The following is a 17,084-nucleotide window of genomic DNA, read 5'->3' on the forward strand; positions in this document are numbered from 1 at the left end:
AGCATAATTGCTATAGATACCATTTATCATGTGATACATCATGCATTAATTTATTAAATTATTTTGATATTAGTGTTCAAAATAAATATCTAACTTCAAGTCAGTATGTCTTCAGTTGGAACCAATAATTCAATTGGCATAAATTCTTCAAATCACTGAAGCATATACTGGACTTTGATACACAAATAACAACACCTCTACTTAGTGAAGTGTTTAGTCATTCACATAAATATTAACTTTAATAGGATTTATGCATGCATTTAAAGTTAAGTACACATTTCAATGCACTGATGAATGCGGATTGGATTATGCATTGTGAATACCTAAATATTCTGAGGATTTCAGACCTATGAATCTCTTTTGAGCCACTAAAAGCCCTCAGTGGCACTCTGGGTCTCCACAGAATTTAAAAAGAAGGAATAAAGCACATTTGCCTTATAGCTTTTAGTTTGATTGGAAGATAGACCTAGAGATTGCCTTAACAAATGTGCAGTGTCTAAGACAGCCTGATATACTAACCTCACAATTGCAAGGGATTAAGCTGAACAGTATCCTTCCTCAGGTAACCAAATTACCCATAGGGTTTTTTTGGACTGATGCTGGAAATTATAATGAAATTACAAACGTGCCAAGAATTTTTGGGTGGTCTGGCATAAGGCCCTATTTCTCTGATGCTAGAGCTGTAAATACTTTCCTTTGCTCTTCCTCCCTTCCTCCCATCCTATGGCTTTTATAAGTTGATAAGTACTGAACTTCCGTTTATTGCACTTCCCATGGTCCAATCAATTTTTATTTCAGCTTGTAATATATGCATTTTGGATGGGAATTTTGCAGTCAGCTCTAAGCTCCTGAAATTAGGAGGTTTATAAAGGCAGTGCTGTCACAAACACAAAACTCCATCCTGTTGCTTATGGAATAAACTACAATTTCCATAATCCTGATTGGCAGGAGGCATTGGGGTCTTGGACCTTCAAAATGCCAGTCATCCCAAGGGGCCTGAGCTGTGTGTGGCAGTAAGATTTTGTAAAACAGTATGGAGAAAGGGCGATGAAGAGAACTGGGATAGCCCTTTTGTAAGTTGACTTTTTCACCAAAAGGAGTAGTAGTGTGTAGGGGACACACATTTAAATGTGTGTAGGGGACACATTTAAAAATGAATAAGGGAAACATTTTGGTCAGCGATGAGAATGACCAGTACATGACTGAAATGACTGCAGAATATCTTCAGTAGATGCGCCTTTTGTTTAAAGAGTCTCCGGGTCCAGGCAAGGTGCTATGGTGAAGTTTAGCTTCTTAGCCCTGTGTATTGCTTATATTTTGACAGATCTCTTTAGCAAGAAAGCAAAATAGTATGTAAGTAGCCTAGCATCCTTGTGTGCTGCTTTTTGAGAGAGGAAATACTGCCTATAATGTTGTTTGCTTAGGTTTTTATCACAAATAGTGCATGTAAAAAAGGAAAGATTTAATAATAATACTTAAGCTGTGAGTGTTATTGGCCTTTAAAAACTTCATTTGGGCTGCAATGTTCAAGACTAATGGAAGCTTTGAATTTTTTTTGGTGCCTTTTCTCTTGCTAAAGGGGTTTATACGTATATATTCTAAATATAAATACAATCTAAAGAGTAGTCTGAGAACACAGTTAAACATTAAATCACTGTAATCATCAGTTACAGATAATGCTTATCAAATAGTTTCGGAGTGTGTTCATAGTAACCCTATTTCTACAGTATCCAACATTTCCGTGAATGAATTAGAAGCAATTGCAAAATCATTGCCAATGAAATTCATGGATGACAAAGACTGAGAGAATAATAAACATTTATGAGGGCAGGTAAATAATACAGAATAACTGGAATTGCTTGGCAAATTATGCCTATTGAAATAAGATGCACCACTGCAAAGGTAGAACACATGATCCTCATCTGAAATGGGGATCTGTAGCTATGATTTATTTCACCAAACCTCAGACACCTACTGTGTAGCTGTTGGCATTTGAGCTAGTTACTCTAGACTTCCTTTATGGATAAAAGGGAGAAAAATGGTTACACTTTGACTATTATTCATCTGACGTATTTTAGAAACCTGCTTTGGAATAATACAAATTGCACCCTGGGAATACCTCTTTCTCCGTCAAATAGAAGCGTAGCCCAAATGTCTGTGTTTGGTCAGATGAATCTCACCATGGGTGTCTGAACTGAAATGGAAAATGTTGTGTTCTTCTATGGCAAAGAAGGTGTCACTCAAACCACAACAGAAGGCTAATGTACAGGCAGGGATTGATTCTACAGGCAGGGAAGTCAGTAGAAAGGGGGATGTGAATTTGCTTCACTATAGAACAGTTATGAGATTGCCTCTTAAAGTACAATATACAGATGCAGACATATTTGAAAAGGCTGTTTAAAAATGTGTGCATGTAAAAAATTAATAGCTGAAGTGGGACTGTGTGCATAAGACTGGAATATGAGTCTGATAAATACAATTTCTATTTTTGCTGCACAGAGTTGAGAGCCTGGCACAGAATGGGATGTTACTGGGATAAACTTATCTTGGTCCTATTTTATTTTATTAAATTAAACTGACTTCTTAAATGGACTTTCTAATCTAAAATTTCTCTTTATTTAAAGCATCTCATTTTAACAAATTTTGCACAGTTGTTTTTGAGGCCCTATTTAAAATTTCCAAGCAATTATTGTAATCTGACTAAGCTGGATAATGTTAAGGGAAGGTTATCCACACTACAATGTGAAGATGCTTGGGTTTTTGCACTAATTGAGCACAGGGTCTGGGAAAACTTTCATCTTGATTTGAATGCTTAAGTAGAGTACTTACACATGAATGGTGTGAGCAACTGTTAAATTTTCCAATACATCTACAATTTAGAGTTTTACTAGCCTGTGCAATTCTTATGCACTTCCAGATACCAGGGTTGGTAATCCATGATGAGCTGATATTGATTCTATGAGGTAATGTAGCACGCCTAATGCTGAGCAATACACTGCACAGCTCATTATGGCATACAACTGCAACACATTTTACTTTACTTACAGAATTCAAAAATAAAAAGTGGAAATTCAATTTTTTTCAGAAGTCAGGTTCACTTCCAATAGCATCACAGGGAACATAACATTATTCTTGCCTGCAGACAAAGTAGCTTTGGAATTGCCATATGTCCCATCCATCCTCTTCAGAGTTGTATTGCGGAAAACAGAAGGTCTTATCGTCTGACAGCTCAGCTTCTCTTGAGAACAATGTTACGCAGTTTGGAAAGGATAGTTGAACTGGCATTTATGGAGTTGGCATTATTTTTCATGGGGCAGGGCAGGGGAGCTTTCAGGACTTCAGAAATCACATGTAAACCTTCAATCATGGCAGGGCTCTGTGGACTAATAATTTCACATACCAGTAGTTGTTAATGAAGTACATTTGCAAGAGTGGAGGTGAGTGAAATCCTTAGCTGAAGCTGTAGACTTGTATAAACCATAGCCCTCATAATAAGAGATGAATTCTCTTTCATTCTGAGTTTAAACTTCATCCAATATACAAATATAAATCCAGCTCAGGTTCAAGTGTGAAGTCAAACTCGATATTACCACAGTTTGCTTCACAATAGCCTGCGCTTCCCAGTGAGTATACATTTTTCTTCAGCTGTACAGTCCTTTATCACTGCTGTCCCATCACACAAATGTGCCTTCAAAGTTGAGCTAAGATTATATATGGAAATGAGAAAAACTGGAAAAGGTTTTATTAGAGATGACCTCGGATATTTTGGGAAACAGGTCAAGCGTGCCTTCTATTGCTGTGCCTGTAGCTGTATGCACCTGTGATTGCTCAGCTTGCCCTTGTACCCTGTTCGCTCTGGAGAACTCAATTCACAGATTCAGCTTAGCTGCAGTATAGCAACTCCCATATCATGTTTTCTCAAAACCATTTTCCTTTGTGTTACTGAAAGTGAAGCTTCAGAAGATCTGCAATATCTTCTACTCTTTTAATGCTTTCCTTTTGCTACTAAGTATAAAACAATGAGTTACTGAGTTTGCTAGAAATATATGTTCAGTGGTTGCCACACTTTTAAATATAATCTGAAATAGAAACTTGTTATTTATGTTTTCAGAGCATAATTTATTAGAGATCTGTTTAATTTAATCTAAAAGCGTGGCAGTAACAGCTGTGGAAGATACTCCTACATGGAGTCATGCCCGGATTTAAATGCGTCTGAGCTTTTCTGTCAGCTTCTTCAAACAAAACCTAACAAAACTTTTGATTTGAATGGATCAATTCAGTCAGAGTTATTCTGTCAGATGCACATCTGTAGTTGCTCATAATTTTTTAGAAATTAAGCGAATCATAAACCCTGATCAGTCATCTATATGAAACAATCAGATATTTGAGACAACCGTAGCTTTTAAGGTGTTAAAACAGTCCAGAAAACTTCCTTTTAAAGATACTTCTAAAGCTTCCACAAAAGGAGAACAGAATTACACGCTGCTGTCTCACAGGATTATCATTACATAGTTATACATTTTGTGTCCAGAAGGACATTTTTATTCCATTTGTGTATTTATGTCTTACCTTGTTTTTCACTCCTCTTCAGGCAGCCTGGCACTCCAGTGCACCCTACAAAGCTTTGCTCATTTCTGCCTGTGTGGGTACTTGAGCACTGGAAACTGGCACATAATGAAGCTGGCCTTGGACCTACTTCATGTAGGAGGAAGGCTGGGAAGCAGAAAAAGAGGAGTCATTTATTGTTTGGAGTTTCCTGTCCCCATTTCCCCTTTCTGTGGAGGGAGGTGGAGAGTGCTTCACAGTTACTGTCTGCGGCAAATCTCTGGCTCGTTTCTCTACCTTCATCTGTGAGAAGGAGAAAGATGAACATTTTAGAGAGGACAGAAAATCCACATCATATTTCTATTCTGTAGCCTAAGTATGAAAGGAGTACTTGCCCTTAATTGACCTTTTCAATATTCAGGAGATTTTTGGAGGTGCAGTGCATTACAGATGAGCAATATTGGAACGTGGGCGTGCGTTTGGGCACAGGGGGAAACGATCCTGACTTGTTGGCATATGTTTGTTTTGATGAGAGAGATATCTTACCTCAGAGGATGTGCTGTCTATGTGGGAATCTTTTAACATTTAAGCTCTTAAATCTTGGGATCACATCACAAACATTATGTGTAAAAGCAGAGATGCTTGAAATGAATGGGTAGGAAGCACTTAGAAGAAGTATAAGAAGAAAAAGAGTAGTCAGGGAAGGAGTGGTATAAAGCAACAGGGAGGAAAGAGTAATATGTATCTGTACTTTAAAGATTATACTCCTTTTCAAGGAGAGTTTAGTTAAGGATGAAATGTGTTCAGGACACTAGAGTAGCAGAGGAAACAAGGAGAGAACTAATTCCTACAAACAACATGGGAGCAAAAAAGTAGGAGGGAATAGAACAGGTGAATGTTTTCAAATGCTTGTTCCTGTGGTTGCTGATGTCTATAATTGTTTCAGGAGATGGTGCTTTTATAATAATTCTTCCTGTCTCTTAAACTCAGAACCGCAGAACATTTTACATTTCGTCACTGTGCAAACAGATTATAATCCTAATCAGATGGCTTCTGGTTTTCTAATTTCCCTCTCTTCTGTTATAGCTTTGTTGTAAGTGGTGATAGCTTCATTTTTACAAGTGTCACTAATGGAACTTCAGCTGTGGAAAACTGTAATATTTAAAGCAAATATTGACATATTGTGTACCACAGACTATTTTTATGAGCATTTACAGGATTTGCTGCAAAGAGCTGATAATTTTCATCCTCAGGATCCTGAAATGTAGATTGCAATGTGTATTTACAAATTTAAAAGCCTGGAGAATAATTGGGTATAAAATCTAATGTTGTTCTGATCTACAAGCTGTAGAAATTATGACATTCAAACAAATATTTTAAAAAATAAACTTGTTCTTGAATACTTTATACAGTAAGTTATTGTGGCACTTAGGGTAAGAAAAAGGATTCTTTATGGCAGGAAAGTTTTGCTTTACAGGATATTTTGCATTTGCTCATTTTGAAGAGCCAAATAGATTTCAAGGGTAGAATTCTGTCTGGTTGAATTATCTAGATGGACCTTCATGTTTTATATACCTGAACTAAATTCAAGATGATGTGAAGGCACACAGTATCCTTCTTTTGAGAAGTATCTTGTTGTGAGAAGTTTAGCTTATAGCTGGTTTTACTAGAAGAACCAAATATAGCTGGAAATTATTCCATCTAAAAGAAGCACAGGTCTAAAAATTCAGGGACAAATAGTCCATTGGGTAGGCAGTCCATGGAGATTTCTGGAAAGCTTCAGTGTTAAGATGACAAATCCCCAGGTGTGTTTTATCAAGAAAGCTGTAGCAGCATCTTCTGTGCTGGAAGAATGGAGAGATGGAATTGAATGTTGCTGTTGCATCTTAACTCATCTTTTAATGAACAAATTTTGCCTGCACATTCTTGAAGCAAGTGGAAGGCAGGTGCTGAATACATCTTCCATCTGGAGTAATTGCTCAAAATAAGCCACAGGATCAGTTTTGTCTTTTCTTGTGCCCTGGATTGCGGGTTTGACTAGCACATCCAATGATGCTTCTGCCTCCAATGGATTGTGCCTGTGTTCTTGCCATGGAAAAGCGTGTGTCTTTTCTGCTCTCTCCCTGAACTTTCAACATGTTTGTTCTGTTTCCTGCAGCATGCCTCCATGTGCAAAAGCTGAACTGTAAAGCATACCAGTTTCAGCCATCATAAGGTTGTCATGCATTTTTGTGACTAGATTATCTAGTCTAATTATTTTAGACCAAGACACAAACATTTTGTTATTCCAAGAAACAAACTTCTATGTTTAGTGTCAATGTTAGGTATCAGGAAAATAATTAGGCACAAGTCACTAACTCTTCTTTTTCAAAAGCCTCTTCCTTCGCTTCAGCTAGGGTTCCTCTTTTCTACAGATGAAATAGCCTGACTTTATTGTTGGCAGCTCTGCAAACTTGGACATTTGACTGGGAATGAGTTCTGAAAAGAGATATTTTGAATGGGTATGACCCTGTGGAAAGCTAAATCTCCCATAGCTGTTACTGCCGTGCTCTTAGATTAAATTAAACAGTTCGATGTAGCTGTTAATCACTTCAATTATTTCCATAATTCCAACTTCAAGGCAGCTTTGTAAGTTTAGCTGGCTTGATCATATCCCATGGCCATGACTTTCAAGGCATTGTCCAAGGGAGAGAAACAAAGTACATGGAAAAAGCTTATTGAGGCTGGAGGGCAAAAATGTTTGTTCCAGTGACAAGACCTCCTGGTTGGTTTGCGTCCCTTGCTTGGCTGCCTGTTTGAGAACAGTCTCCATGCCTTGAACTAGAGTATTTAGGAAAGGACAGGACTTCTTCAGTGTATGGAAACCTGATGAAGAGCAGTAGAGGTGTAAAAGGCCCAGCTAGCCAGGTCTTTGCTTGTTCTTATGTAAACTAATCCCCCATATGCCTCATCTTGAGAACACAGAAAACATCTCATTGAAATCTGTGACTGAACTCTTTCCCATAGCTGGGCATTCTGCCCAGCTCCCTCCATCCTAAAGTCTCTTACAAAGAGGTATAAAGGCCATGAATCCAGAGAGAGCTGGGAGATTATTGGTCCAACAGACACGCCCTATTCTCTACCAGAGCATAAAGCCAGTGACGACTCAAACCTATGCGCTAGTGTAAAGGTTAGAGGAAACCCCAACCTTGCACTGCTTTGTGTTGTTAATGAAATCATAGACTACAATGGAAAGCAACTCAAAAGACTGCACAAGAAAGAGAAAGATTAATCCTGTGTCAATGAAGACTTTAACCTGATTCATCCACTAGTTCCCCCTGTATGTAAAGTGAGCCCTAATGCTGCATCAATCATTGGGATGTAACAACGTATAGTTGGATTTTTTTTCACTTATAGATCTGTCCCAGCTCCCATGTATCTGAGGTTTTAGTTGTAAGGCTCACAGCATGTTACAGAAATACTGAGAATTAGACTTGGGCCCATGGGAAAAGATAGCTTAAAAGAATGTCTTTTTCAGGTAGCTCCTTAAACCTAACATTTCACAGACATCATTATTAATATCTCACAGGCCAGATTTGTCTTTTAGATGCATCAGTGAGCAGCACTTGATGTACAACGTTGGTTTAGAGACAGACTATTACATGTTAACAGGCTGAGTTCAGAAAATGATGTTGTCCCATAAAAACTGGTAGAGGTTACATTGAAGCTAACAGATTCAGTATAAGCCTATCGCAGATTTGTAAGAGGGCTAGGTATGTACATTAACTTTGCTGCTAATATTCTATAGTATGAGCTTGTATGTCCTACCATTCACCTTATGCCTTCTGGTGGCAAATTCAGCTGTGCACATAATTATCTTCAGGTGATCTTTTTGATCAGAGAGCTGATTGTAAGGGAAGTACACGTGCCAGATGCACTGAGGTCAAGCTGCCATCTTTGTAAGGCCCTACAGAATGGTGAGGCAGCGGAGAACAATCTTAATTTAACCTTGATTTAATTATCCCAAGAATACACAGAGGTCTGCTGTTTCAAGAAGCAGATGGAAAGACAAAACTGCACATCAAATGTGAAAATGAGTGCTGATTCTCACTATAAATATTTTCTGTTCTGAATTTACGGTAAATAAGGAGCAGTGGAATAAGAAGATTATGCAGTTCTAGACAGATACAGATTACAGGCTTTTTAATAGACGTGCCCCTGTGATGCCCAGTGCACCTGTTGGTTGCAAAGTGCTTGCTTAGATTTTCACATACCTTCTCTTGTCATCTCCAAGCGTCAATCCTGGCTGAAGGCTGACTTTTCTAGAACCATATCTAAAATATTCCTGAAAGAATTTGCACTTACAAAACTCTTTTGCAAGCAGCAGGACCTTTTATAAGGAGAGAGATAATGAACTGCAGTGTCTTAAAGGCCAGCTTTTTAAATGTGTTTAATTACTTATAGCAATGGGAATTGAATATCTAGATGTTTTTGGACATCACTCAAGATGCTTAACTGTGTCTGTAGATGCTTTAATAAATTTGTTCCAAGTGGTTTGCCTAAGGTGCAGTTACTCATCGCTAGAAAGTTGAAAAGGAAAACTTTCTCTTACTGCTATAGCCGTTAATCATTTCTGCCTTCTTTATGACAAAGGGATGGGAAAACATAACTGTTTATAGGACCTGATGGAATAGGGAAGAAATAGCAATGGATTGTAATAGAAAATGGAAGTTCAGCTTTTTCTTCTCCTGCAAGCTCATGCTTATAACTGTTATGTGTGAAGGTAATCTCCCACTGTTTGTAAAGTCTCTGTAATCACCACATGGTTAATCAAAATTATTTTCTAAATCCTTTCTGCAGTGTAGCTGAGGAGCTGTGAAGTATTAGATAGAAGGTCTTTCAGAGAATTTGATCTGCTTAATACATTTTGATAGTACAAATCACACGCTATTATTTCTCTTTTCTGGTTGATTATAGTTCTTGTTGCAAACCTAATATCTGCTTTGAGTATTTAATGTTTCCAAGTTTGCATTCATTTAATTACAAACACAGGGTTAGTATGAATGCCAGGTGAAATGATTTTTTGTGTTTTTACAAAAAATAGAGATACAATCCCCACAAATAGCTTTTGTCAGTGTGATTCTTTTACCCTATTTTTCATCATCACAACATATTCTCAGTTTACTGTTTGTCTCATCAAATGTTTTTGTTTCCATTAACCAGGATGCTGAGAAACTGGCCGGTGAAGAACATGCCTGGAAAGAAGTCAAAGATGCTGTAAACGAAGTGAAATATCCAAAATCAAAAGAAGGTATCCTTTCAATGACAGGATACAGTCTGTCATTCAGTTGTGAAAACAATTCAGAGAGCTTCTTAGTACACAATACAACTTTTGAGATATAGTTCCTAGGGTTTTAGATTTTTCCGTTGCTTTAAAATTACATTTTTAATTTTTCTGATGATTAAACTGTGCAATAGTCTTAATTGTATTAATAGTGATAAAGTCTCTGGTTACTTGGACTGCAACTGCTTCATGGCAGGGATAGTAGATACCTATGGTATGAAGGAATATTTTGGCTCAGGTTTAGTGTTCTGCCATCACAGCTTACCACTTCATATAAATCCACTTCTAAATGAAATAGAGCTTCATCTGAGACATTGAATTTTTTGTCCTTTTACTCCCATTGTGAACATTTCCAGGTTCTCATTCTTTACATAGAAATGACAATAACAAGGACATAATCACATAATGTTTGTTCATTTCAAACATTATAGAATTATTACAATAAGTTATAATAATAAAAATGTCTAATTAAGCAAATAGAATGAGATGATTGTGCACCAATGAACAGAACTAGAACCTAATGGCCATCATGTAGACATTCAATGCAATTAAAAAGACTAGTGAACAGCAACAGCCAATAAAAGATGAGCAGAAGAGATTTTCAGTAGAAGACTATGAGTATATTGTTCCCTCTCATCTTAATCTATTCAATGGAATTTCAATGACTGTGAATTTGGGCTTGTTCTAATGCATTACCATTTTCAGAAACATAGGATTTCTCTGGAGCTAGAGAGAATTAAGTCTACAAATGCTCCTTTTCAGCAGCATAAAAACCAAGTTTGCATAGTCATATTCCAGGCTGGAAAAAACAACAACAACAAAAAAGAAAAAAACAAACCAAAACCCAATTAAGTTTGTTTTATTCTAATCTGGAGAGATTAGTTTGTTAGCAAAACAGAAAAACTCAGCTCATCTAACTTCTTTTTTTTTGTAGTTTCTAGTCTGTCTTAAGTTCCTCTGTAGTCAATGGACAGACAATACTCAAATAGGTCTTCAGGCATTCAGTTAGACTTTAAAGTTTTGACCTGAAAGTTAAATTATAGATATGTAATATGCAGTTGCAATCAATTTTATACTGAAAGTGTTGGTCCAGAATACTGATCCTATTCTATGTTCCTATATTTAACTGCAGGAGAAATTGCGTCTACTGGATTTTGCTATGATGTTTAATTAAGATTATTGATTTAACTGATATTTTCAAGTTAATCAAATATGTTGTAGTCAAAGGTATCAGGACTGGGTGAAAAATACACCCTTGTCTGTTCAGCTTCTGTTCTCAAACATGGGCTATTTTAAATGTGTCGGCTTTCCTTCCATTGTACAAAAAGAACCATTGCTAATTGTCATGCAGTTGCAAATGTAGAAGGTGATAGAAGGGGTTTGATGTTTGTCCGCTTGCCAAGAATGAATAGAAAACCTTCCTTGCTGATTGAGGCACGTAATCGTTATTTTCTGCTAACATAATTATTTTAGCAAATTAAACTAACAGTTCCTGTGTTTGAGAAAGTTGCAGACTTCCAAAACCTGAGCTACTGGTTATACTGATGTCATAGTGCTAAATCAGCATTCAAAGAACTTGAAACAATATGTGTGACTGAACTGTCTCAGAGACAGATTCTGGTTTAAGCACACAAACTGAGATGCTGAAGCCCACTGCAAGGGGTTTATTGGGGAGAAAAGGATTCCTCTGCCTCTCAGGCCACACAACAGTAGCAGAGCTGCTCGAGGGCTGCTCCTCTGTCTTGGGCAGATACAGAACCGTCAGCTCCTCTTTTGTCCTGTGGCAGCTGATAGCGGGTGTTCTAGTTTGCAATTTATGTACCTGAAAGTTTCATTCCAACAAGTTTTGCAATGTAGTGCTTCTGGTATTAGATGCTAGTCAGTGAACAAAGCACTGTAATGAAAAGTAAAACAGACAAATACTGTGCATCAGCTAAAATGGTAATCTTTCAACAATGTCTGTACTTTGTACTTCCTGCAAAAAATGTATCAAGTGGAAATAGTATCCCTCGTTCTTCTGTTTGTCTGTCCTTAATCAGTTGTAAAGAATACATGGATGTTTGCCAGTGATAGAAAGGTTAAGGTGCAATTTTATAATAACACATTCCTTCCCTTATATGGTTCTTTCAATCCAAGGGCATGAGAGCAATTCACAAATAATTAGTTTAGCCTTGTAACAACCATGCTATAAATCCTGGCCTAGCCATATAGTGGTCACATTCTTAAATTTAAGTATGTAAATATTCCCATGTTCAGGAAAGACTAATTACTTCATCACAAGGTTATCACTATACACTCAAATCTGTTGCTGGATTGGGGGGGATAGCATTTTCAGTTATGTCATGAAGGTAATTGCTGAAATTCCTTGAGCTGATTGTATGGACAGGAATGTGATGCAAACAATGTTATTGCTTCTTTTACTATAAATCTATTTTTTTCATTTGATTTGATTTGTTCTTACTGGTGTGTGTAGGATCTTCCTGGTGTTTAGACTGCTTGCTTTCTGGGGCTCCATAATTCCCAGATGACAGTACTCATGCTTAAGCGTGGTCAGAGAGAAGAATCTGGACCACTGAGAACTCAAATCATTGTAGAATGTAATGAAAATAAGCGATTTGTGGTAGGGAGTATCCAACTAAAGTGAATGCAAGCCCAGTTTATTTTTCCACTATTCCAAACACATAAAAAAAAAATCTTCTGGTAGCATTGGAGGTAAAACTCTTCTTTACTGCCAGGATCTTTAATCCTGAACTACAGTCACATGTCAGAACTGTGATATTTTTCTTTCTTGTGCATGAAACATGCAGCTGTACATGAAAAAACAAAACAATGCTCTTTCCTATTGTTTCAAGAAGAAAGAAAGTTAATTGCAAGAAAAGGTTCTAATTTCATGACAATTCTAAACTAAATCTTGGGCAGCTTGAAAGTATGTTGTTGTTATTTTAATATATATAAAATTAAGCTTTTTTTTTAGCTGCTGAGACATTTTTCTTAAGACACATTTCCACAGGTTCTTGCCCTCGGGTGTAAGATTTGTAGGACTATCTTAAGGAAATAATAATGTTTCAGAAGCTACATAAAAAGTAATTGAGTTTTAATTTGCTATGTATTAAAATATCCTTTCATTCTGTCATCTTTCTTTTACTCTTTAATGCTGAAATACTGCCTTCTTTAGAAATTGTTTTGCTGAATGTGTATATAAGCAAAGCATAGTTACCTAATCTACCAGTTCTGAGTTCAAGTATGTTTTCAAGAACTGAGGCAGAGGCTGGAATGTTGGCAGCTTTTTTATCTTAATGCCCTGTAGCTCTTACTCCTTGAAAACAATATTTAGAACTTGTATTTTTGTTTGATTAAAGATATTTCTTTAACTAAGGCGAATGACAGAATGGCAGCAGGTTCTGGCAAGATGCCAGAATCTCTTGAGCAGCAATATGGGTAGTCTTCCAGACTCAAATATCTATCAGCTGAAAATGCTTGACTGTGCCATGGATGCCTGTATTAACCTTGGATCCTGGGAAGAAGCTTTGTATTATGGCAGCAGGACTCTGGGACCGTACAGGTAAGACATGTAATTGGTTCAACTGTTTCCAAGGTTGGAGGAGAGGTGGGTGTCTCATTAAAAGCAAAGACTGTGTCTTGTCTTGATGCTTCTACCTGGTTTTATTTCTTGCTATGTTTTCCAGGTTAATGGATGAGGCAGAATTTCTATTCTGCTTCCACAGTCAGCCCGAGAGCAAATAAAATTATAACAGGAAACAAAATAATAACTGATTATTAGCTCTCCACTGTTTGATGTGTTCAGATGCTGCTCCACCCCTGATGTCAGTCAGAAAATGAATTTCTTGTTCAGACTCTATTGCCATGAGGGTATTAGTGTTTTATGCTGAGATAGGTAAAGCTTGAGGGACAGGTAGCTGGCTGAAATAATGGATTATATATTCTCTGTATACTCTATACATCGATTTTACAGAAAGAATAATAATAAAAAAAAATCTTACAAAAAGTAGTTTCAACTGGAAATTCAGAAGCACTTGATCCTTATTTTGGGAAGGGGCTGACATGGTGAAGAACTTCTCTCCTGGTCAGTACTTGCTCCTATGCTATGTGATTTGAGAGTTTCCGAGTCTGATTGCTTTTTATTGATAAGGAAGGAAGCTCAAGAAGATCATACTTGATATGGTAGGTCTTGAAATTGATTGGAGACTGGAGCTGTAATGCAGCTCTCATCATTTAGTGGAGAAGGGGCAGTTGCGGTCTGCTTTTGTCTGTGTTATGAAAGCCCTAAGAATCAAATTTTTTGTTTCTGGTTATTGTTTGTAACTAAGTGCGAATCTGAACTGAAAGTCCAGATATAATGTCATTCATGCTTGAATGTTAATTCTTGGTAAGGTGTTTTATTTTTTAGAGCATCCATTTCTTCTCTGTTGGTTCTTTTACACTATATGATGTTCCAGTACAGCGTGATTTTGAGCAGTGTGAGGGGCATGCTAGCGCTGAAGAGCATGTGCTGCTGTGAATATGAACATCTCAGAGTTTACTTTTTTTTCGCTAAACAAACCAGAATGCCATCAGCGTTCAGTATTTTGGCTGAGGAAATTTCATCTGGCAGCTTGTTTCTGAACAAAACTCTAGACTTCACTTGAGAAATAACACGGCTTTCACTATGGAGTGATTAGAGACAAATCTCCATAGGCTGTGGTGCACCAGAGCTGTAGAGAAGCTCAGTGTTTATAATGACTGTTACTTCTTATAAAGGAGGGTATGAGTGCCTACAAATTCTCACATTTTTTCAGGGTGACATTTGTCATGGATGCATGTCCTGCTTAACCTTTCAAATGGGGCTTATGTTCCTGCCAGCCTTCTTCTTTCCTGCTCCAGAGGAACACAGTAATTGGCCTATTCAAATGTTCCCTTATTAAATTAAAAAAAAAAAAAAACAAAACCTCACTTCTTCTCTTCTCTTCTCTTCTCTTCTCTTCTCTTCTCTTCTCTTCTCTTCTCTTCTCTTCTCTTCTCTTCTCTTCTCTTCTCTTCTCTTCTCTTCTCTTCTCTTCTCTTCTCTTCTCTTCTCTTCTCTTCTCTTCTCTTCTCTTCTCTTCTCTTCTCTTCTCTTCTCTACTGGAAACTGAGTTTTTTTTCCTAAGATGTTTCCAAGAGCAGAGATTACAGTGAGACCAAATGCAGTTTTGCCAGATAATTTAATAAACCTTTCTCTGTTTTGCTTACTGAAGTGTACTGTAGTTTCCAAGCTGTTTATTGCAAGAGATTGGAGATGAAAGGAAGGAAAGGGTTTGACTGTGCATTCAATTAGTATCTCTTAAGGAATGCTATTTACATGAGTTACTTGATTCTTTTTGCACTTTGAAGAGCTTGTCCTTGCTCTCTCCTCGTCCAAAAGCATTATTTAAGAGAGATTTTTGGTTGTTGTTTTTCTCTTTATACCTTCAAGTCATCACAAGCTTTGACACACCTGAAACAGAATCCTCAGTTCCTCATTACAACAAATTGTGCCCTAAGCAGCAGGAGAGCAAATCCTAGGGAATCTTTTAGGATGCATTGAATTTCTCCTGTTGAATCAATCTACTGCTTGGCTGCTCCTGCAGTTCCATTATAACAATCTATTTTCCTTTCCTCGGCTCTGGAAAAGGTACTCATATAGCTCTCCACAGGGAATCACCTGAGAATTCGAGCAGTCCATATAAATAGTGGGTCACTGTTACAACTTTAAAACTCTGGAGATCTGGTCAAAACCAATTTTAATTTCAGGTAATGTGTTTATTGTCCATTTTTCCATTTCTTTAGCAGCAGGATTAGTTTTCAGTGCTGTGTGACAGTTGTATTGTAATGTATGATTTCATTATGATGGTTACGGGCATTTTAGAATCATCCACTTCATGTAACTGGCAGAGACAGATGGTTAAACTACATAAAACTGATTTGTTATACCAAGTACCAACCTCTCTGTTTTAGGCAGTGACAATAACCTATGAGGAACATTGTTTCGGACCTCTCAAATATTTTTAGAACTTCCAAAAGGAGAGAGATGGTGGCTGTCAAGATGAAAAGCTGCCTTCTCCCTTTGTGCTGAAGCATAGCTGCGTATTATTTGATAAACCTACAATGTGTAATTTCACTGAATAGCCTAAGCCAAATGTATCTATACAGCTTTTCTTGTAAATGTCACAGTAATAGTCTGTCTGTCCAAGAGCCTTAACAAAAGTTGAGACATTTGTCTAAGTGAAAGCTGCCCCACATCATAGTCAGCACTCAGCAGCTTGTGAAAATAAACCTCTCAAAAAAAATCCTCATGAGCCTTAACCACAGAAAGACAGAATATGAGCAAGAGGTGTTACATCGGTTTGTCATATCTCAGTTAGCAGATTCACACTCTGGGCTGACTGCTGCTCATGAAGGCTCCGATTCAGAGATGCTGTGTAAAGCAGACTTCCTTTAGGTTACCTCTGAGGAAGGACCTCAGCGTTTAGCCCTTAAATTGCAGAGAAGACACATATGTTTGGGGATTGGGTTTGAGGGTTTTTCTACCTCTTGTCTCAAATATTCAGTGCTTATACTGCAGACAAAGAGTGGAAGTATGCATCTGTTGTAAAACTCTGCTAGATGTCCTCAGCTATTGCAATAAAAGTAGTAGGAGGAAAAGAAGCAGCTAAGTGACACCAGGGGTCTGCTGGATATAAGAAGCAGAAGGGACTGGGTAAAGCTGTGTTAGACCTCTGGGTTCCTGTGGCATCAAGCCTAGTGAGATCCTGATGCAGAGAAGACAAACATGTCCACCTATTTCTGTTCTGTCCTTCTCATAAACTTCTGCTGAATGTGAAGCTAATGTATAAGTCCCACTGATGGGCTGTTTTCATTAACAATCCTCCATATCCAGTGCTGTGGCATTAGGAATTACTGGAGGGCTCCAATGTTAATGAGAGGAAATTCCATCTTTTCATTCTGTACAGAAGTGTTGTGCAGAAGTGCTGTTCTATCTGTTCCCCCAGCAGCCTTGCACGTGTTCCCCCTTCATCCTCTCTCCTCTGAGTCAGCACACATGCAGGGCTGGTGCTGATGTGGCTGTTCTGCTTCTGAAGTGAGAGGCAGCTCGGTAGGTGTGAGCATCCCACATTTATGTTAGATGCACATAATTTTTCTGGTCTTCTCACTCCTTTCTAGTGACATTTTGCAGCATCCCATTATTTCACCTTTCCTC

At 37.6% G+C, this 17,084-nt stretch overlaps 1 protein-coding gene and 1 long non-coding RNA gene across 5 annotated transcripts in view; one reads left to right on the forward strand and one right to left on the reverse strand.

Moving 5' to 3' along the window:
* Window positions 1-4,657, reverse strand: part of LOC128851852 (uncharacterized) — a 33,192-nt gene extending 28,535 nt beyond the window's left edge. Inside the window, exon 1 of the long non-coding RNA XR_008449380.1 lies at window positions 4,570-4,657. This is a non-coding gene — a long non-coding RNA (uncharacterized LOC128851852). The remainder of the gene's footprint in view (window positions 1-4,569) is intronic.
* The window catches only part of SMYD3 (SET and MYND domain containing 3), a 387,008-nt gene that overhangs the window by 322,554 nt on the left and 47,370 nt on the right, over window positions 1-17,084 (forward strand). For all 4 annotated transcript variants that reach the window (XM_054063816.1, XM_054063818.1, XM_054063819.1 and 1 more), the window contains 2 exons: window positions 9,748-9,835; window positions 13,256-13,430. In XM_054063816.1, the coding sequence (XP_053919791.1) occupies window positions 9,748-9,835; window positions 13,256-13,430 (263 nt within the window). The remainder of the gene's footprint in view (window positions 1-9,747; window positions 9,836-13,255; window positions 13,431-17,084) is intronic.

This window comes from Cuculus canorus, chromosome 3, assembly GCF_017976375.1.
Source record: "Cuculus canorus isolate bCucCan1 chromosome 3, bCucCan1.pri, whole genome shotgun sequence".
Classification (NCBI taxonomy): domain Eukaryota; kingdom Metazoa; phylum Chordata; class Aves; order Cuculiformes; family Cuculidae; genus Cuculus; species Cuculus canorus.